General features: G+C 40.2%; 2 protein-coding genes across 5 annotated transcripts; both read right to left on the bottom strand.

Moving 5' to 3' along the window:
* Positions 1-407: 407 nt before the first annotated feature.
* kel (Kell metallo-endopeptidase (Kell blood group)) lies at positions 408-8,699 on the bottom strand. 3 transcript variants are annotated; one of them, XM_011485429.4, is made up of 18 exons: positions 8,548-8,699; positions 5,994-6,303; positions 5,604-5,897; positions 4,250-4,371; positions 3,588-3,749; positions 3,421-3,492; positions 3,151-3,339; positions 2,835-2,995; positions 2,632-2,749; positions 2,435-2,530; positions 2,260-2,358; positions 2,106-2,183; positions 1,875-1,981; positions 1,700-1,789; positions 1,559-1,626; positions 990-1,150; positions 820-909; positions 408-751 (listed from the first exon to the last, which is right to left on the bottom strand). In XM_011485429.4, exons 1-18 carry the CDS (start codon positions 8,572-8,574, stop codon positions 596-598), a joined length of 2,400 nt encoding a protein of 799 aa, XP_011483731.1. In that variant the 5' UTR covers positions 8,575-8,699; the 3' UTR covers positions 408-595. The 3 variants fall into 3 exon arrangements, 2 of the variants coding, with proteins under 2 accessions (XP_011483731.1, XP_011483732.1); XM_011485430.4 differs by having other exon boundaries at positions 2,260-2,319; XR_013648384.1 differs by lacking the exon at positions 1,559-1,626.
* Positions 8,700-9,071: 372 nt separating this feature from the next.
* On the bottom strand, positions 9,072-22,049 carry zyx (zyxin). Of its 2 annotated transcripts, XM_078933514.1 has the most exons (11): positions 21,297-21,448; positions 21,142-21,221; positions 15,592-15,827; positions 15,087-15,325; positions 14,582-14,677; positions 13,342-13,926; positions 13,055-13,205; positions 12,288-12,457; positions 11,941-12,119; positions 10,933-11,053; positions 9,072-10,842 (listed from the first exon to the last, which is right to left on the bottom strand). In XM_078933514.1, exons 3-11 carry the CDS (start codon positions 15,812-15,814, stop codon positions 10,729-10,731), a joined length of 1,878 nt encoding a protein of 625 aa, XP_078789640.1. In that variant the 5' UTR covers positions 15,815-15,827; positions 21,142-21,221; positions 21,297-21,448; the 3' UTR covers positions 9,072-10,728. The 2 variants fall into 2 exon arrangements, with proteins under 2 accessions (XP_078789640.1, XP_020566267.2); XM_020710608.3 differs by lacking the exons at positions 21,142-21,221; positions 21,297-21,448 and adding an exon at positions 21,726-22,049.
* Positions 22,050-22,255: the final 206 nt, after the last annotated feature.

Genomic DNA, 22,255 nt, shown 5'->3' with positions numbered 1-22,255 from the left:
ATTGACTGTTCAGAAAGTTGGCAACCTCTTTGCACTATGCGCTTCAGCATCCGCTGACCACTCTGTCAGTTTACGTGGCCTACCACTTCATGGCTGAGTTGCTGTTGTGTGTCATTTTGTTATGGTAGAGCTGACAGTTGACTGTGGAATATTCAGGAGCGAGAACATTTCAGGACTGGATTTGTTGCACAGGTGGCGTCCTATGACAGTTCCACGATGGAATTCTGAGCTCCTGAGAGCGGCGCATCCTTTCACACAGTCTGCATGCCTGAGAGCTTGATTTTATACACCTGTGGCCAAATGATTAGGACACCTAATTCTGATCGTGTGACTGGGTGAAAAAATACTTCTGGTAACGTTGTGTGCATATAAATTTGCCCACCTCTGAGAAGGAAAAAAAACAAGAATTCTTTTAAATATTTATTTTCTGTTTAAATGAATAATTACTAACTCGTGCAATTGATGCAGTTTGCAGACACGCCGTCTCAATATTTCTGAAAAAATATATTTTTTAAAAATCCCTTTTGGGTTGTACTGAATGTTACAGCTACCCAGTTCAATTATATACTCCGAAAAAAAAAATCCCTGCCTGTCCTTACAGGAAACTTCCGCATGATTGTGGTGAAATATGATAATTTTTCACAGAACATTGCATCGCAGGACACAGATTTGATCTGGCACAGAAGACTGCAATCAGGAAGGCGGGATCCAAGGGCATGAATTCCTGATAAGGGTCGCTGTCACAGCTCATCTTGAGAAAAACAAAACAAAGGGTCAGTTTTTGAAAGGAAAACAGATTTAAGATCAAGAAAAAAATACCTGGGAAAAAGATGTAAGAAACAGGTGAGTGTGAGACAACCCCAGGAGGGAGGTGTCGTCAGAATGGGGGATCAGACTCTGATGATAAGCCTTGAAGAAGAAATTCACTAAATGTTTAAAGAAAAAAAAAAAGAGGACGGCAACAAGAGAGTTAAAGAATGGCTCCCCACCGTCAGTGCCACCTCCAGGGCAGAGTACTGCACCCACAGCTCCTGCTGCTGTGATGCCGAGAGGGTCAACACACCACTCCTGCCGGCTTTTTCCGTCGTTCTGAGGTAGTGAGCCAACAAACATTCTGCTACGGCCGGAACTGTGTCGCTGTAGGAGTGAACTTTAACAAATAGATTATGTCAGATTGATCCATATACCGGTAACCTTATGGTCCAGTATCAACTTTATATCACTTCAGACCAGTGTCTTGTTGTCATACCAGATTAAATATTGATCAAAGGTATTGCATGATTTCCAAGTCTACATTACAGCATTTAAACAATTTCCAAATTTCTCTGCATATTAAAGGAGAGTGTCTTTAAAGTAAAGCTGATACTCTACATTTTTTTAAATACAATTTTGTTTATTTGAAACTCTGCATTTTATGCTTGATGGTTACTTTTTATGATTGGGATCTAATCAACACCAAAGCATACAAAGAGAAAAGCAGTCTGTTCGCCACATTGCCAGACTTCATTCGAAACATTCATACCATTAGTCACAAAATGTTATTTAGTTTTTTACTCACTTTCAGGCAATAATAAATGAAAGATGTCTTTGGCGAGCAAGAAGCCAGCAGCACCGTAATTATATGCTCTACAAAAGTGTGAACAAAAAGGCTTTAATGAGATGAAAACAGCAAAACCCACGCTTTGTTATGGCGTCCTACCTTGGATACGTGGGATGAAAAAGAGGGGGAATGAACATTCCCATTGGAACGAGGACTTCATTACCCAAAGGGAAAGGGGTGACAGAGAGGCTGAAGGAAAAAGCAAAAACATGTCTCCAAGCTCGAAACCACAATCTAGCATCAGTTCATTTTAAGTTGCGGAGCAAGTCCTTACACATCGATAGGCTCAGATGGAGAAATTAAGAGTTTACTGCGTCTGTTTTGCCACAGTGTCAGTAGCTGGATGTAGTTGGAGAAGAAGTTGTGAGAGCTGATGTTTACCTGAAAGCAAACAGGCTCCAAGATCAGGGGTGATTAAAGCTGTGGCCTTTAATTAACACAGCTGAGAAAAGTTACGTGAGGTCAAGGATCAGTCAGGTTGTGAAAGCTGTGACCTGGGCCGTACCTGGGAAAAAAGCAGGTCAAGCTCATTTTCTCCAGAGGTTCTGATGGGAGTCCACAGTCTTGGAATAAGGGAATTGACCTAAACAAAACAACAACAATCAATTGTAGAGCAAACTTTAATGCATCAATAGAAAGATTTTTCTTTCTCATCGTACTTTATCTGTGAAGAGCTGGGAATAGTTCTGGTCGACCCAACTGAGCTGATGCAGTTTGGACTTAAAGAAGAAGAAGACATCTTCAGTCATTTTTTCTGCCTGTTGAACAATGAAAACCTTTAGTAGACGTCAACGTAAAATTCATTGTCATGGTGCGTCATGGTTTCTTTTTCACCTCTCTGTGTGCTGTCACATTTTTGAGAAGGTGTATTAAAACGGAGTCAAATCCTCTTTCAGCTGCCAGCACGCAGTGTTTCCAACGAGGAATTTTCTGATTCACCAAAAAAACACAAACATTTGAAAAATATATATTATATTTGATGGCAAAGTATTCATAAAAATCTGCCATTTTCTTTTGCTGGCCTTTTCAACCTCGTCATCGTTTCCCAGAGCCCCAGAAAAAGCCTTTGATGTCTCTGAAAACCTTGAGTCCATGGCGGGCATGAGGGTGTGCAGCAGGTTCAGGAGCATGTAAGTGTGCAGGGGACCGCTAAGTGGAGCCAAATGACAGGAAAGGGTTAAATGAGAAAAAAACTACTCTCATAAATGTGATGTTTTGGAATGTTCTATAGTACCTGTTGCTAATATCAGGCTTGTTCTGCCATTTGTTAATGATCTGAGACATGTGAACAATGTAGGGTAGGTTATGGAGGAGGACATGATCGTCCTTGCTCAGGGACAGCGGGTGGAAAACGGCCTGCAGGCAGCCTAACCAATCAATGGCTGGAGCCTGTCTCTGAGAGAGCATGGACATTTAAATGCAACATTAAAATAAATACAGTCACATCATCTATACAAACAGAGAGCTCTTCAATGACTGTGCTGTATCCAAAAAAATGTTGAATCGAAACATCTAACAGAACATTTATAAGAAATGACATCTGCGTCTACCTGGAGTTCTTCGATGGACATGTGCTGATGAAGTTGTCCTTTCAGCAGGCGATACTGAAGAGGTGAAGCTGCCACAGCAAGCTCAGATGACAAAGAAATGAACATGTAAACATGAATCGTGCTTGTGGTCTGAGGAGATCCCAGAAGGGCCAGGTACTTCTGACACAAAGCCAAGAAGGGACGTAGAGTCTTGACACAAACATACACAAGGTTAGTTTTAGGAGACGGTGAATTTACACCATATTTGCGGAATCAGCAGAGATCATCAACCTCAGCTTTAGCTCCAGATTTTTCTGTCTTGCTGTTCCATTCAATTGGGATCAACAGGTCTGGCTGATCAATCTGTATGTAGGAAGACACTGCAGCTATAGCAAAAACGTTCCATTATTTTTAAGCAAAAATAAGAGGTTTACAAGCTAAGTCCAATCTATACTGGCCTGGATGTATCTTCTTTTGGTTACCCCACTGGTGGTTTCATTTGGGTCTTTGCCCACATAGAGGTTGAAGAAGGGAAAAGTGGCGTAGTCTCTCATCAGTAAAGCCAGGGTAGAGTTGAAATCAGTCTTATTCCAGATCCCTGATACAGGCCAACCTCCAAGCTGTATTCAATCAGACCACACAAAATGAACAAAAATTCTTAGGACATTTTTCAATTAGCAATTTTTGCCACACTTTGTTAAAGGTTTTGTAGTTGGTTTTCCTGGTTTATTAGCAACCTTATGTTCCTCAGTGTACCAATAACTGTTATTGTGCCCACTTGTTTAGAAATAATATCTCCATTTATTGGCATGATAGCAAGAAAACTTAAAAAAACTGAGGTACAATTACTCTTGATCGTTGTGGCAGTGAATCTAGAACTCCTCTATTCTGACATTGTCTCTGATAAGTTTAAGTTTTGTTGATTGATAAATTGGTGGTTGTAGAAAATAAGGATAAAACATCAAATATTCCGAAATTTGATTTTAAAATGTGTGTTTTTCTGCTGTGTGTCTCATTGTCTCTGACCTATTACTTTAAGTTTGTGACCACACAAATAATGGAGTATCCATCACTGTCTACAATCTAGGACTATGTTGGGAAGGAAAAAGGATTCTCATACCTTCTGGATGAGGGCGAGGAACGGTTTCTCTCCTGCAGCTTCTATTGAACTTGTGTTCAAGCAGGACTGGTAGAAGTCCATTGTTTTCTGAACAGCTGAACTATGTGAATTCTTGTTGGTCTCTGAGGAAAAATAAAAAGAACACAAATTTGATGAGACAAGTTCTTGTTGGATAGGAAACTACAATCTGTGGTTGAAATGTGGAATCTAACATACATTCCTTTTTGAAAATTAATTTATGCATTTTCTTAACTTGTTATGCAAAAGTAATATAGTTTCACCACAACTTTCTTTGTTGTTTTGTTAATGACATCACAGGGAATTCTGTGACTACTAACTGAGAAACTCCAGTGGAGTCGTAGTCTGTCTCAGTTTTTTTCTACTTTTCTCTTCTTCTACTTTTCTCTTCACTTTATTTTTAGTGACTTCCTGTCTGCTACTCACAGTGTGTAACAAAGACCCCTTATCTACAGTTATCTCTTAATGTTTGGGGGTATTTGTTTATTTATTCCAGGAGATAGTTACAAGCTTTTTGACATTTGTAAAAGCTGGAGATGCTTTTATTCCTTCTCCTATTTGTGTGACAAATCTGTTTTTTCTTTTTTTTGCACAACCTGAATGTTTTCATGACACACCACTCCATCTTTTTTTCTGACAAGCCTATCATAATAGTGTTTGTCAAAAAGCAGATTTATTTTGGTAGATCAGTTTAAAAAGTGAAAGTTTTATCTGGATTCATCACACCGACAGGATTGAACTTAAGCACCCACTCTGGTCAAAATCATATCTTGTTCTTGTGGTATTTTTGTGATAATGGAGGGCGTACATTAAGAAAATTAAGTTCAAAATTGCATTTCTGAGTTTTCTTTATCCAAATTGTTAGGAATCAGGAGCAGACGAAAAAAGCAGTTTGAAAAAGAGCTTTTTTTTTGTGAGGTAGAAAATAAACTGGGTGAACCACAAGCTCCACACTCTCAGCAACGGGGAGGGGAAGGGGGGCGGGATTGCTCCAAACTGACAGTCCCGCCCAAAACTCAGAGGCAAATTTTTAATGAACTACTGCAGAAAATCCTAGAAAATCCCACAGGTTTTTTTTAATTGGGCTGAAAATGGTGTAATCATATTTACAGGACCACTGGGAACACTTTGAAAATAGATGAAAAGACTTTAAAACCAAACATTCAGTGTCTTTAAAACAATTTAAGTATTTTGAAAAAGTTCATAGTTGATCCCCATTGTGTATTACTCCTTTTTAAACTACTTGGAAAAGTTGATGCTTTTTTCCAGGGTAGTCTTACTAATGGAACACTTAGAGCACTTTGTCAAAATATGACAGTGGAGGTGTGAGTCTCACCTAACATCCCCTTCAGGTATTGCAGCAACAGAGTTTTTCGGCTCTGCAGTCTTCCTTCTTTCAGTCCCCTGACCTTCTTCTCCCCTTTGGGCGTCTGCGTCCACACTGACTTTTCCATCTGGTTTTGTGGATGTCCAGGTATACCCTGACCTCTTTGTCTCCCCCCACTCGTCAGCAAAATTGTATCTGATCCACATTTGGATAAAAAGTGATCGCACGTCTGAGTGAACGGATCAGCAAAGGTGGACAGACGGGCTGCGGCCCTTTGACAAGCTTGTGAGAGGCAGGGCGTCACTATTTCAAAAAGAAAAAGGATACACCAGTTAGATCAAATGGTGAAAATGTCTGTCGACTTACTCATGTTGATGTGTTTCTGCTTTTAAGACCTACCAGGGGGCATAGGTGTTTGTTTCTCAACATGGAAAATGTGGTGTATATAGAATATCAGCCCTGAAACGGCTGTGAAAAAGGAGATTCCCAAAAGCAGGAGAAGCAGACTCCTATGTTTTACACACACAGACTCTGCCAGCTGCTCAAGGTTTGCCCCAGAGTTTTCCTGTTGTTGCAGCTCAGACTGGAGCTGGCTTTGCTGCTGGAGCTGCTGGGGATCCTGGGTCGTGAGTGGCAGCTGAAACAGAGCAGGGGGCTGAAGCACCTTCTCAGAGTCCGGCTGCGATGATGACAGAACTGGGAGCTGAGGCTGTTTTGGTGCACAAAGAAAAATAATTTAGGTGGTGAACTGTATTGCCTTTGAAAGAAATCAGGACAACACATTTTCAGTGCAGTTCCGAGTTATCATTTCTGATTATAGTTAATTACATTTCAGGCCATTTCCACCAGTTAATAATGGGCCTTTTCATGTTTTTTTTTACATCAATAATAAAATAATCCAACTGCTGGTTTGTAAGAAACCAAATCTTTCATTCATATTAACATAAATAATAATTATTATAATAAAAATAATAATAATATTTGTGAGATAGCAATGAACCATTGTAGCATTCAGCTTGCAAGTTTTCCTGTACTTTTGTTCATGATTTCATGATTATTTTGCGTTAATACTGTGTTGATGAAGACTCTGTTGTAAGCATAGATTGGATCTCTTTAAATAAGAGCACCAAAAGTCACTGAAACGTTTAATCTGAACAGGCAAAAACTTTATTTTGTGAGAAAAAAACATTTTTATATCAAAAACAAAACTGTTCACGTGGCTTTGTCGCTTGTACTCTTGTACAGCTGAGAACTACTTCAAATATCAAATTAAAAGTTTGAAGCATCAGTATGCTTGCAGTAGGTTGGATTGGTGGATCTGCTGAGGTGAAATTTAATTTTTTTGCAACTTTGTTAAAACCAGGACGTTAGGTAACCACAGTATAGATTTATACATGTTGGAGTCTTCACGGCATGTTTTGTCTGTGTTCTATGTTTTTATGTGTTTTTTTTTTGCATGGTGAAAAAACAGGACGTTACATTTGCAGATGTTCTCTGACTAAGATTCTCACAGGGGATTTTTTTTTTAATGGGCAAAGGCCTTTTAAGCAATTATCACAACCTGATTAATTATCATAGAGTAACCCAAAAAGCTTTTTAAAATAGTTTTTAGTAGATTAGGTCAAAAGCAAATGTTTGATTCTGCACAGCTGTCCAAAAGTCTCACAGCAGCATTTTGTTGTTTATTTGAGAGCCATTGCAAAACACTGATTATTCTCTTTTTTGGCCAATCTGTCATATATTTAATTCCGTAGTTAGAAAAATATCTGCTCTGTTGGGTTCCTAAACAAATGCAAAACAAAACCCTTCAACTTCTGCGCTTGGCAGTGAGCATGAAGTATTTTTGCACGACAGCTATTTCAAATTAGGATTGGCTGTTTTGGTGTAGAAACTCTATTTGGAGCCGATCTGTAAGGAAAAAAAATGGTTTACAGTTTCGTCATTTGCAAAGAACAAGCCGTACTTTTTCAGTTCTTCCCATATTAGTGAAGCGACGTGACATTTTTTTTAGCCTTCTTTAATTCTGAGTTTCTAATTTTTCATATGTATGAAAGTGGTCAGCTGACTTTTCAACTTTTCTTATCCTGGAAGATCAGGAGTTTTAAACTACTGGCCAATGTCCTGGTTTTTCAGATGTAGCTGCCCCACCTGTGAGGAATCCCACCCTGGAGGGCTGCAGTTTGAGCTGTTGATCATTAAAGTAAAAGAATCCAAAATTTTTGGAATAAATCATGTAAAATGTGACGTGCGGGTTTTTCTAAGGTAATTTCTGTCACATAAATATGTCAGACCTGCAAACCGATGAAAGATCTCTTTTTAAAAATGTCTGCACACCTACTTGTTTGTTAAAGATGATCACACCTGGTTTTACCAGATAATGCAAATATCAACCGTCTGATTGTTTTATTGTATTTCTACAATTAGAAAGAAAAAAAACATATGAGAGAAGTCATTATTATTACCGAACAGGAATTTCAATTTAATGATTTTTAAAAAAAACATTTATTCACCCCACTCATTTTTAGGATAAACTTCTCCACATTTTTACTTTTTACAGCAGTAAACTTCTGCATGCTTCTTTCTGACTGTTTTTCAAATGCGCCAAAAGGTAAAGGGTGAACGACTACCATCACATTTTTAATGCAGTCATATTTTAATAAATCATCTCCATACTTACCCATACATATGTAAATGATGTTATTGAAGTCTGTTTTTTTTTCTTTATAACAAGATCCTAACAATTTCTTGGTTTAACAAGTGGTATTTGTAGTTTAAAGTAATTTTTAAATATTATAAGAAAAGAAAGTTGGACTTTAGGATAAAACAGGTACAGGTGACTCCCGATCTCTAGAAACTGAAACACACTTAAACAAACCTTTTAACACTGCAAGCACAATTTAAAGAAAAGAAGTGCAATTAAAAAAAAATGTCAATTCAATTTTTGATTTCTTACCATAAGCTCTATTGAAGTTTCACTCATTCTTGCCCTGTTGTTGAAATTAAGATCCAGTTTACATGTGTACCCGCTCTTGACGTGTCTGCGTCAAACAGCTGTCATCTTTTTTCGTCACTCACTTCTCATCTGACACTGATAAAAAAAAAAAAAAAAAACTTTCCAGGCCGAGTCCTACTTAGGGGACAAAGACAAAGACAAAGCTGTGGGGCTGCTGTCCACGGATACAGATGTTCGGTGAGCCATGCGGAATGGAATTGTTAAAAGTCAGACCACTTTGCTAAGACCTGAGGTGCGAAGGCTTTACATTGCATTTAGTGGAGCGACGGAAATGCAAAGGCGCACTCACACACATCTGTCATTGTGATTATCAGCGCAACACATGGCTGCTAACAACTGATAGAGTGTCATGGAGGTCACAGTGTAGCACATCATTGAGAGAAAACACATTTTGTGCATGTGACAAAAAAACTCAACGTGTGCATAAGCTTTACACCTTTCCTAAAAAAAGAAAAAAATATATATATTTTTAACATTTCTCTTTATTTGAATCTTTTCATACAAACGGGGGAAAAAAGGAAACCAAAAACAGATGGGATACGCAACATTTTAAACACTTTCACATAAATCACACGTATAAAAAAGATTGTAAGAAAAGACAAAGCGTCCACATGTAATACAATTTACAAAGTAATACCAAATGTATGGGACTGTGACGCACAGATCTGAGAGCGCACAGTGATGGCAAAGGTACGGGCACAAAGGTGAGTCATTGGTGCAACACGGGAGACGTAATACTTAAGGAAATGCCACCACCCATTACACATCTGACATGCAACACTGAATCAGTACTCAGATTTTACTGGTCACAAAAAAAAATGGACATGTTTGTTAACAGAGGAATCATTACTGTAACTGAAAGGCAGGCAATGAAACAGAAAACAAGAACAGAGAAGGCACATTGCTAAACTCTTAGCCAAATAAATCCAAGCTTAATGAAATGCAGTAAAATGGTAAAATATATAAGCCAACACAAGTACTAATGGTTGAATACTGGAAAAAAATAGTGGCATTTCTGGTAAGGTCAGAACTAAAAGAGTTTAAGTATCAAAGATTGAGTTTCATGTAACTGTTTTATGAACCTGTCACCTGCATAGACACATTTAGTCTGCCTTTTTAAACAAATGCTAGCTAAAAATTAAACTCATTATTCTAATCCTTGTGCAGAGAACTTTTATTCAAAGGGACAAAAAAAGGGAATATTTCACTTCAATGGCACTGTGCAAGATCACATCATAGGTCCTGTTTTCAGCTGGTAAAGCAGAACCATTTGAAAGAGAAACTGGGCTTGCCAAGTTTGTCTACATTGATTTGTTCATAATTTTTGTATCCATAAAACATGCATTTTTTATTTTTAAGAGAACAGCTGATTGTAGTTCAAATGCAGCCACAAACAGCATAACCGAAGACAAAATAACAAGACAGTTAAACACGTGCTGGTAGATCATGACATTCACATCACACTAACATTCACTGTTTATCTTTTTTTTGTTGTTGCTGTTTTGCTATATAGAGACCTCTGAAAATGATGTGAAAGCCACATACGAAGCACTTTAGGGCTACAAAGTGTATCCGACCCCCCTTTAAGGAGCTGCAGTGGCCAAAGAGGAGAAAAGCAACCATTATTCTTAATTTGGGACTACTACTCCCTTAAAAATACTTTTCCGCTTCACGACCAAAAAACAGAATGAAACGATGGTCGGTAGTGAGGCACAAAGCCTCAGGTCTTAATGCTACCGATCACATTTAAGGATAAAACATTGGGAGGCGACTTTCATATTTTCAATTCGTCTTGTGCAAGTTTAGCAGGAAACGGTAAACATTTAGTTGGCACAATTTTTGCTTTCAGAGTGACAGCTGGAGTTGGATCAATTACAGATCTGGAATAACAGAGAAAGGGGGGAATAATGTTTCAGCACAGAACATTACCTCTGCACTGGATAAAGTGGACAAAGATGAGATAAATATTCGACAGCATGCAAACATACTTTTTTTGTAACGCACCGTGGTGCACGCGGTTACAAACAAAAAGCCCTGTTGCAAAGGCAAAGCGGTAGCTGAAGAAATCCTGTGCTTCTGGATTTGGTTCATAGGTAAACGGAGCGATGCTGCATCAGCAGATCACTTTGCGGCTAGCGCGGCTCTCTTGGTGTGGCACTTCATACACAGAATCTTGCCGTCCAGCGGATAGCAGCCGTTTTCGTCCGCTTCGATGGAGAGGGGGCGAGTGCAGTCCTGTGATAGAAAAAAAAAAGGGCAATTTTCTCTACCTTGTGTTTACGTCTGTAAGAATGGAGTAAAAAAAAAAAGGGTTAAATGACGTACCTCACAGCGGTAGCACTTAAGGTGGAAGTTTTTCTCCAGCGCCACCACTCGAACAGTTTCCTCGCTGCCTGGGGCTGGCACAATGGGTTCATTGCAGCTCACACACAGAGGAGAGAAACGCCTGCGAGATGGGGGCAGAGGCCACTTGTTATTTACGGAGGTTAGAGTTGAACAGGTTTTGAATAGGTTTTGTTATCTTAACCTGAAACGCAGCAAAGTTTCAAAATATATTCAAAATTCAGAATTCAAAATTCAGTCACTGCTTCTTCCCTCCTGCATCAGGAATCCTAGAGCTGCGCTCACACCGGCCTTGACAACTTTAAAAAAAAAAGTTTATTCTGCGTTTGAAACCCGCATTCACACGTAACTACGCAAGTTTCTACGGCTGATTTGGGGCTTAATGGACAAAATGCATGTATGAAATAAAATCAGGTCAAACTTTGACTAATCATGCTCAGAATTGGTGACATATGGGTTACGACTCATACTTAATTTACAGATGTGCCAATCATTAGATTATTGATCATGGAGGGTTAGATTAATAATTGCGGTTTGGCTGGAATTCTATGACACCAGGTCTTTTATTTGTCAGAACAGAGCTGAAGAACAAAGCAAGATTCATGACATTTGCACTGCTTTGACATTTCGCACCAGCCCTCTCCCAACTTTAGCTGGCATTAATGTGCTAGTAAAAAGTAGAAAAGTCCCTCCCTGCTTGTCCAGCGTGACCATATGCTAAACATGGATTTCAGAACATGTGTTCTGGAGCCCATGACACATGCCCGATGTGAGCATAGCATCAAAGGTATGAATAATTCGCAAAGGCAAACATTTGTAAAACTCGTCCGACTTCCTAAACTGATGCTATCCTCCGGGTTTAAAAAAGAAAAAAAAACTGAAGGGGCAGGATTACTTTTTTGACTGAAAGGTTGTGCTTCACGCTTTCCTGTGAGGAGATTCTAACAAGCAGAACTGTTTCGTTGAAGTCATTCATTAAAAAGTGGGAACCTGTGGTAGTCCTGGACACAGTAGGGGTTGTTGTTGTCGTCAGTGATGAAGGGGGCTCCCTCGAGTACGCAGGAGCAGGTGCTGCAGCGGAAGCAGTGTGCGTGGAAGGTCTGTCCCACAGCCTTCAGGACACGGTCGGTGATTCGCTCTCCACATCGGAAACACGTGGCCAAGGAATTCTGAGGATAGTCACAAAATAACAAAAAAGGTATAAAAGATGTAAAAAAAAAATACATAAAAAAAACATACTCTTAGAAATTATGGAGGATTTCTTGTGCTTTCTGCACTTTGAAAGCTTTACTAGACACTATTAACGTTCATTTCACACTGAATTGGTGTCCCGTTACCTTGTAGCAGTCCTCGCATTGTGGCGAGCCATTCCTGTCATAGAACTGCATGCCCTGCAGGGGGCGCTGGCAAGACATGCAGCTGAAGCAGTTGGAGTGAAAGAGCTTATCCATGGCCTTCACCGCAGGCTGAGAGTGGGAGAGAGCCTCACCGCACCTTCCGCAAACCTCTGGAGAAAAATGCAAAAGTTGTTGAATGATAAACAGAACACTTCATCTTTTTTGGTCAGCTCTGCTATGCCTCAATGACAATGTCATCCAGTTAAAAATTCATAAAGTGTGGGGTTTTTTCTTCTTCTTTGTGTGGATTCATCTCTAGAAAGCCACTTTCCCAGGAGAAATTTCACTTTAAATGTTTTTCTTATCACGCAGTATTACAGTGAATGAAGTTTAAAAAAAGAAATGCAAGTGCAGGTGAAACTACATATTCTGCTCATAAGTGGTTTAAAACAAAGGTGTAAATGTATTAAAGTATCTTTCAAGCTGCAGCTAAAAACAACAATCATTTGGCATTCTTAACATGGGTCCCTAAAGATGACAGGCAGTACTTTTAACCTCTTAATTTCCCCAAGACCTCAGCCTATCAAATACGCTGAAGCTCAAGACAATGTGCAAGTTTGCAGCTGCATGATACAGAGGAAAGAAATCCCAGCGTTTATAGAAATCTTGGTTTGCAGTGGCGTTCGTGTTTAATCATATATGGAAAAGCACACAGAAGGTGAACTGCATGACAGGTGAACAGCGGGGCAAATGTGTGCTCACCACACCTGCAGGAGGAGCTGCGATGATCGGCGGCTGCGTGTCCATGTTCTTGATGAAATCTTGAGCCATTTGCTCCAGCTCCTCCACTTCCCGCATGTTCAGCGGCATGCCTCTGCCCTGTCCTCCCTGGACCGGCACAGGGTTAGGAGGAGAGGCCTGCAGGCACAGACATGTGAAGCTGTAGTGTTACATTATTATGTAAAGCCTAAAAAAAAAGGATTTACACTATTTCCTGTTTACATTAGTTTAAATATACATCTCTCTACAGAATGTGGAAAAGCGGTAGACATACCGTTGATGCAGGAGCGGTTTTCATTGGTTGGCTATAAGGAGCAGGTGGAGAGGCAGCGGTCTTCATTTGAGGAGGAGGAGCAGCAGCAGGGGTTTTTTGGTTTGCATTCACCTTACTTCCAAATGGGGAGCTTTTGATGTTGTTAGCGGCAGTGGGGGCAGCAGCGGCCCCGCTCTTGTGATTCACTGGGGCAGGAGCTGCAGGAGGAGCTGCGGGAGGCGCAGGGAATGAGCGGTTGGCTGCAGGAGGCGAGGGCTTTGGCACGTTGTTGATTGGGGCGGCGGGCTGGTTCAGGTTCTGGTTAATTTTTTGAGCCAACGAGGCAGAAGACGTCGCCACTTTGCCACCGAAACTGGGCTTGGGGCTCACTTCCGCAGCCTTTGCGAAGCCTTGGGCACCGGCGTTTGGAGCAGAATTGTGATTGGATTGCCGATTGGTTCTGGCTTTGAGTTCTTCCGCCCAGGGAGCTGGGGGAGGGCGGTCACCCATCTCTGGAGGTGGGAGAAAAGAGAGTGCTGGTTTGGGAGCAGTTGGAGGGGGTGCTGGGAACTTGGGTGCTGGTGCTGATGAATACTGGCTCGGCAACTGTGGATAAACAACATAATTAACTAAATTGCATATTTTCAGACGCCAGCATAAAAAGCGTAATTAGTAAATAACCGAAAAAAGAGAAAAATGTAAAAACTTTTAATGAACAGAAACCATAACTGAAGGATTCTCACTCTGTGCATCATCTCTAAAACTACAGCTAAGAGGCTAATTGGATTGGAGCAGCCACAAGTTTCAGCTATCAGAAGCGATTCTTCTTTCTGACGTTTATGATGCGGTTTTCAGGCGAATACTTCTCTTCTGTGGCTCAGTCCCTCCTTCAGGAAGATATACACACTTGCCATATAAGGCCTTTTCACTGGGACGCTCTGGCTTCCTCACTTTCACGCTCACACAAGTTCTGCTTTTTTTTTTACCCCCATCCTCCCTCTCTGCACACTTTGAGCGTGAAGCATTACTGTTTTTCCATTTCAGCCCCGTCTGTTTGTCTATGCACTTCAGTCCAAACTAAACAAACTACCTTTATACAATTCCCAACCTTCCTTTCTCTACTGTCTTAGCACTATGACTTATTTTAGTATTTTTACATGGATTTTCTATCCCTTTTTTCCTTCTCTTTGCTGGTATTTAGGTGTGAAACAGATTACAGCCATGACTTGTAGAGCATTCCTCGTTTCTCCTTGCCGTGTACCTTGGGGTTGAAAGGCCCTTTGGTTTCCATCTCGGACAACAAATCAGTCAGAGAATCGAGTTGCTTGTCGAAACTTGTCTGCTTCTCCATCTGTCTCTGGCAGTGGAAAACAAAAATGAGGAAAAAAAAGCATGAATTTACATAAACGATGTGATCACGTCGAGATTAAAACGCGTGAATGGAGAAATAACTGATACAAACATAAACGAACATGACTACAATTGCGATGAAATTAAGTTACATTTTTTCAGGCTGTTTGAAGATCATTGAGATGGAAAACCCAGAATGGAAAGAAGTAATTAAGTATGATGCGAAGTTAATAAATTATCCATTTGTTTGTTCATAATTATTCATAAACAAAGGAATAGCAAATGTTCACACAATCTGGAAAAAAAGAAAAGATTGCCAACTCTTGAGTGACGTAAGCCACTCCACAGACTCTACGGTGACGCAACAGTAAATGATCCATTCATTTATACTTCCACAGTGAACCACCTCCACTCACCTGCGGGTTCCAGGCATCGCTTTGGACAACGGAACCAGAGGCAGGGAGAGGTGGCGGTGGAGGAGGCGGAGGGGGAGAGGGACAGGTGGGTGGACAGGCGATCTCCTCTGGGGGAGCGGGGAGCGGCAGGTCATCCGCTACAGGAGGTGGAGCAGGGAAGGCAGGTGTGATTTGGCATTCAGAGGGAGGAGCTGGTAAATCATCATCCATCGGAGGAGGAGGTGGAGGGGGAGGAAAATCTGATAAATAAAAAGAAACAAATTAAAATGTGTCCGTTTATTCATGCATTTCAATGTGATTACAAAAAACAACATTAAATATAAAAAATATACGAAGAACGGCGACTGAAAAGTTCCTTTTAGTTTTGTTTTTCTCTGAAATGTTAAGCTTTATTTTTTTTACGGTTTCCAAAAAAAAAAGCAAGTTGGGAAAAAATAAGGTGCCATTTTGATAGCCAAACTAACCAAAAATGGCTTATTGCATCAATTTAAAACGGTGTTAATACCATCACAGAGTGAAGATGGAGGTGGAGGCAGGTCCCCCACTCTGCCAATAACTGCTGTGCCGAGTGGCGTGGGTGATGGCGCCGAGGGAGGCGTCTGACTTTTGGGCCGCGGCGGTGCCACCGATGCAAACTTCTTTGGCTGGTTGTAGAAGGATGGAGTGGTGACTTTGAAGTTCAAAGACGAAGTCACCACTAATGGCTTGTTACTGCTGGATTCCTCCATTTTGTTTGCTTATCTAGAAAAGAAATACAAAAAAAAAAGAAAAAGAAAAATCAACATTTTGCAGCTGCGGAGCTCAAACCAATCTTTCTCCACACCCTAAATCTGAAAGTAGCCTTCATCGGCAGGCAGAAATCAAAGGCTTCCATTCCTTTGCTGTGTTTGGTTGCTGGGATTTTTTACTTGAAATGGTGGAACGGACGCATCAGCTAAGCATTTGACTCAGCAATGTTGCAAACTTAAAACAGAAAGTCTTTTACAAACAAAAAGGTATTATAAAACACAAGAAGTACATTTTTACAGCTACACATCAGTTGTTGCACTATATACATTTACAGATTCTTGACATCTCAATGACATTTTGGTTCATTTGGGCTTTTATTTTGGTGAGCTTTCAAGATTAGCCTCAATGGTTGCTACGTTTGTTATGCTAATGCTAACCTTGCAATTAAACACTTTTTAGAATAAAAAAAGGAATTAGCAGAAGTTGTAAAACATAAGCTTATGACAACACACGGTTTGGAATAAGTTCTTCACAACATAATAAAGGGACGCACAGACAGCAAAGTTAGCAAAAGAGTGAAAAAATTAGCAACCTATTGTTTTTATTGCATTTTGAAAACTTTTAATATGGAAATCTTTTCCACATTAAGTTTTCTTTTTGTTTGCTTTTAGATCACAGCCAATGAGCCTTTGAGGCTTCAATCAAAAACACAATTACTGCTGCTTTAATCTTCTGTCAGATCTGTAAAATCATACAAGCATCGCCTTTCCTGACACACACATGGAAATGAAAAGCAGGGCCTTTGTAGCTTTGAAATGGTTACACATTAAAACAGAAATCTAAATTGTAGAAGGAAGTAAATCAAGTTGGTTTAGAGAGTCATAGACTCTGGCATGTAGTTGTGATACGATACAGTGCGAGCGGCATCTGGAAACTATTAAGCAGGGTGAAGTCATCAGGAAACATGCAATTATTATTATTTCTATGTCGTGACATTTATTTAAGACCTGAGGTTCAGCACTGAGGCTGTGCGTTTGCTACTGATGCCGAGGCATCAGCTGATTTATGAAAACAGAAGAACCAGTCTGAGTCACGCAAGTGACTAAGAGTCACACAAGCCAGTCTGAAATGGGAACTATAGACACAATAGAGCCCCACACAGAACAGAACTGCTGTGACTTTCACAAAGACAAAAGCTGACATTTTATCTTGTCACAAGGCAGAATCTCATAGAAACAGGTTAGAATTCCTAAGAATTCTATTTATTTTTTTGCTATAATTCCACGACACATATTGACCGAGTTGAACTTGCAAAGAGCATCTCTGCTGTTAATGCTAGGATGACTCTTTTACACCATAAACTAAAGTCTAATTATGCAGGAATTATATACCCCCTTACCCTAGGTAAGCAAAAATTATGTTGATTAAAAGATTCAACCACATGACTAAGAAAAGGCCAAAAAAACATGCTGGATTTATTTGAGAATCAGACTAAAGTGTAAGATGTGCAACAAGTGTGTTGTTGCTGTTCTAATGAAAGTAAAAATTGAAAATTAGAGGCTGCAACTCGTGATTCCAAAAATAATAAAATCAGAGCAGACTTGCAGAAGAGACTAATGGGCATCTGCACTTCATCAATGAGAAAACAAGGCTGCCTATTGGTATTAGGACTAACAAGTGTGGATCTTTAATGAGTCTTAATTCAGATGTGCTAAACTTCACAGGGGGGAAAACCAGTAAAAGTCTTAATGTAAACACTAAAAACAAAAACAGTGTCAGTTTTTCACTTCTACCATGTCAGGATCATGTAATCCAGACACCCATCAACTGAACCAACTGAATCCCTTTTTCGGGTCATGGGGTTACTGGAGCCTATCCCAGCAACTCCAATCAACTCCAATGTTATGAAGCACGTCTTTGAACAGTGGGAGGAAGCTGGAGTGTCTGGAGAAAACCTTTGCATGCACAACATCCAAACTCCACACAGAAAGGTGATTGGAACCATGGCCTTCTCACTGCCCTGGATTGTGTCATCAATCATTAAAACCCATTTTGACTCCCTTACTACTTCACAGTGCAATACTGGGGTGAAACAGAGGAGAGGAATAAGAAATGTGCTTGGTTTTTTTGTTTTATACAGAGCTACACACTTAACAAAAATATTGTGTCGCAGGAACACAATTACTGAGGAATTTCACCTTGTCGGGACGTCGGGTTCTTGAACTTGACCTTGAAAGGCCAGATGGTGCAGCTTCAGCTGAAGCGAATATTTTTATTGTATACACAAAACGGAAAATGTAAACACAGAGTGAATGGAGAAAACTTGAGTTAACAGAGTAAATGACTTCTAATAATTAAGCAGGAGGTGGGGCTTAGCAAGGATGATGTAAACTGCTTGAAAGCAGTCTATACTGTCACCATCACTCCACTTTGTGTGACTGACACAATAGTCCTTTAAATAATGCATCAGGGTGAGTAAGTTCTGTAAGACTTCCTCTGGACCTTTAATAAAGCCCTCAGAGGTTTGGCTGGGTGAGATCAGTGATGCAGTCAGCCTCAGACATGAAGGTACGGTGAAACCTGAGACCACAGCCCCCTCGCTAAAGCCCACGTTTGGCTCAACAACCAGATGACATCACTTTTTCAGATCTCCACTCTCCCCCTCATCCATCGTTTCTGAACCCCCACAACGACAAACGATTCCCAGACATTCCGTGTATCGCTTGAGGCTCGGACGAATGTGATTTTTATCTCCATCGTCAGCCTCTCAGTCAAGTCTCAGCAACTACTTGAACTGCATGACATCATCTGAGGTCGCATTCCATTTTCCTGCTTTGCAGCTGTGAAGGGAAATCACTTCATGTACCTTTTCTTTTTAAGGGCTCCAGCTCCAATCACACGCAGTTCTTTTGGGCCCAATAATAGCGTCAGGTTTTTGCTGGACAACTTTCATACCATCTGGATACTGCAGCTTTTGACTTTCTTCATCCCACAAATGTATGTACAGATGGGAACATAAATGGCCTAAACTACACTGATGGGCCAGCGGGGTTGCTGGACTCATTAACAGATTGGGAAATCCCTGGTGGGAGAAATGGCATGACTTCTTTGAAGCTGGGCAGAAGGGTACCAAGGAGCAGCTTTTCTGGCATATCTGAACTTTTCACCAAAAGTATGAAAGGAGAAGTAAGCCAGGGTATTTTTGGCCCTCTTTTTGTTTTTGTCTTCCAGATGAAGATGATTAAAAAACAGATTTTTATCCTCCTTTAAGTAAGCAATGAGACATTATGTTGTAAAAATGTGTCATCAAATGTCTATCGCCAAAAACCCTGTTAGGAATATTGCCACATTGGCTCAGTAAGCAAGCAGATCTTAAGCAATCTTCTAGAAAGGAAGATATCAAATTACCAACCAAAACACCAAATTTCTCACAGTATTTGTGTTGTTGTTGTTGAAGCCCATCCATTGTTCTGATGGTAATAACACACCCGGTTTCAAAGAAAGCGTGTCTAGGTCAGGGGTTGCTAATGCAGGGGAGGGGGGAGGGGGGTGTCAAACAACCCTTTCGAGTGTGTTCTCACAGGTCACTGGACACATATTGTGTGCCAGTGACGTAGATCTTTTGCAACCGTAGCAACAGAAATAACACAACAGGCTGCATTTCCACATTTTTAAATCACAAGCAACCGAATTCTGAATCAGACGACACCTCAAAGCCCCTCCCTGGATCAACAGGCCCGCTCTCACGGAGTAATGTGGGCCAAAGAAAAGTCACAAGACGGCAAGAGACATAATAAAAGCATTTGACAAGAAGGGCTTTGAGCCAAATAAATGCTCTGACTAACAGAGGCTACAATTAGGGAAGATTCCTCTCATTCTTCGTGTCATGCTGTGTTTAATTTTACTCATCAAGATGTCAGAAGCACCACAAAGTAAGCACCACTAGTACCTCAGACTACAGTTGTCTCCCACTATTCTCTTCTTAAACATAGTTTATTCACTGCAGCCTTGGGGTTTAGTCTCACTTACAATTAGGAGAAATGTTGATGCTACAAATAAAAAACAAAATTAAAGCACATTACTAGAAGTTTCAAACCCCGTTAAACCTCCCTGTCTGTGGAAAAGCTGAAACTCAGATTTGCTTGAACATGACGTCAGGCAGAAGCAAAAACTCTTCAGCATGAGATGTAATCCCAGCGGATTTATGAATGTGAATAAGCAGACAAACATCCTTCTGGTCCCATGTGGTTTTTTAGAATAATAACCAACACCAATCTAAAACAGGTTTTCTCATCTATGCCCTCAGCTTGAATCAACCTTTAAAGCTCCAGCTGAGTAACTGTCCACAGGCAGAAACAAGTACAGCATCACAACCAAGCTGCCGGAGCTTCTGCTGAATCCTTTGTTTTATTTGCTCACCCTTGTAATATTTAATGCAAATTTAACAGATTATGTAATGAAATTTACAGATGAAAAAACACAGGTTTTTTAATGTTTGTGGCTACAAAGAGGGCTAGCTTAATCGAAAAAGATTCTAGCCTGCACCAGTAGGGGGCAGTAATTAAAATAAATGGGTTCAGTCTGTCTATGCAAAACCCAAAGAGGAAGTAGGAAGGATCCAAAATAAAGACTATACTCAATTCGAGTATCTTTAAATAAATACAATAATTGTAAAAATAAAATATATTGCTAACTTTTGAAATGAAGCCAGTACTTTTGACCGACTGGTGTTTAATTAAAAAGACTCAAAGTCCTAATAATTTTGTGGATATTTAAAAAAAAAAAAAATAAGTGAATGAAAAGAAATTGTTCAAAATTCATTAAATAATCTTCTGTTTTATGTTTTTTTTAGAGAACGGAAATTGTAAGATATATTTAAAGCCTTTTAAAAATATAGTTATTTGTTTCAATAAGTTGGATATTGACGAGGTGTTGAAACAGCTAGAAAAAAGTTTTTAATCATGCAAAACAAGTTAATTTCTCAAAATTGATGTAAAATCTATTTATTGTTATATTAAAGTACTTGGTACCAACAAGTACCTAAATTTAAACTGATAATTTCAACACAGGAAGAACTAGTACTACTACACCACATATTTTTATTGGACCCATTTGGCCCTCAATATGATTATGCTCTGATGGCGCCACAGACTTTAGAATGTAAGACACAGAGGCATAAACTGTTCCATCTCACTATAAAGGCTAGCTAGCACAGTCACTGTACCTAATAACTCCGGTGACCCTAAAAAAATATGCTAATTTTACCTTAAACTACACTGAGATTTATTTGTTTTGAAATCTATCTACGGGCAAAATCAACACTCACCTGAGAGCCTCGAACGAAAACGACACCTCTCATTCATCCAACAGAAGCGTTTGGCTAGGTCAGACCACTTGCACACACCCCTAGTAGTGTGCAAGGCTTTAGTCACTCGGCTTCTGCGGTGAATCGAACCAACACCCCCACACCTTGATCATTACCTCATATGGACACGTCAATGTTTAGCCGAGTGGCATCCATCTACGCTAATATTTCCTCTGTATATGATCGGCCATTAAAAAAAAACACCCAGCTAGCTTAGCTTACAGAAGTTTTCTGCTGGACTTCCTGTCGGAGCTTCCGCATAGCAGTCATCTGCAGCCCGCATTGTCACTCATTTAAGATCGGGGGATATTTGTGCCAATAAATAATAACATATTATTAAAAAAAAAGGTTTATACTACTGCAACAGAGTGATGTCCTTCTATTTAAGAGTATTTCTAAACGAATCGACAACATTCCACAAACCTGCTCCTTCATGACAGAGCAAAGGCTTTACCTTATTAGGTAAGCTCATTTCTATGAGGAATGTCATCAGCTTCAGCTCTCCTCATGTGCTGAGTCACAAAAACACACAAAAGCTTGCTTACCCTGGTAAACTGCTGCAGATTAGTTCCCTCTTTTCCTTTTGTTCTCCTTCCCCCCCTCCTCTGGGTTTAATCTGAGTGAGAGTTCTCTGTAGTACCAACTTCTCCTTTTCTCTTCCCCTATAAGACCCTCCCCTTGTGCCTTTAAGTCTGGAAAAGGAATGACTCCATCCTTCCAAACAAGTTCTTTCTCGCTTGACTTTGGCCCAAGACTTGAGTATTACGACACATCACCCTCCTTCTCTTTTTCTGTATCCTAAACTGTCCAGGCAGACCCCTCCTCCTCTTTTCTCCTCCTCCTGCGATCTCCTCTCTCTGGATTTTTGTGGCATTCTTCATTGGGTGACATCAACCCTGTTGCCTCTCCATGTAAGGTCAGACAGGGGGGAATGAGGGAGCCAGAGGGAGGGAGAGATAATGAAGCCAGAGGCCCGATCAGATGCAGAAAAGTGGTCAGGAGTTTAAACAAAAAGAGGTGCAGTGGTTAAAGCGCCGTGAGCCGTGGAAAGAACTTAGACGTTTACTCATTTCAA

Source organism: Oryzias latipes, chromosome 16 (assembly GCF_053564925.1).
Source record: "Oryzias latipes strain Hd-rR chromosome 16, Olatipes_Hd-rR_3.1".
Lineage (NCBI taxonomy): Eukaryota > Metazoa > Chordata > Actinopteri > Beloniformes > Adrianichthyidae > Oryzias > Oryzias latipes.
Note: the sequence above shows the minus strand (reverse complement) of the source record. Positions and strands in the feature narration are given on the sequence as shown.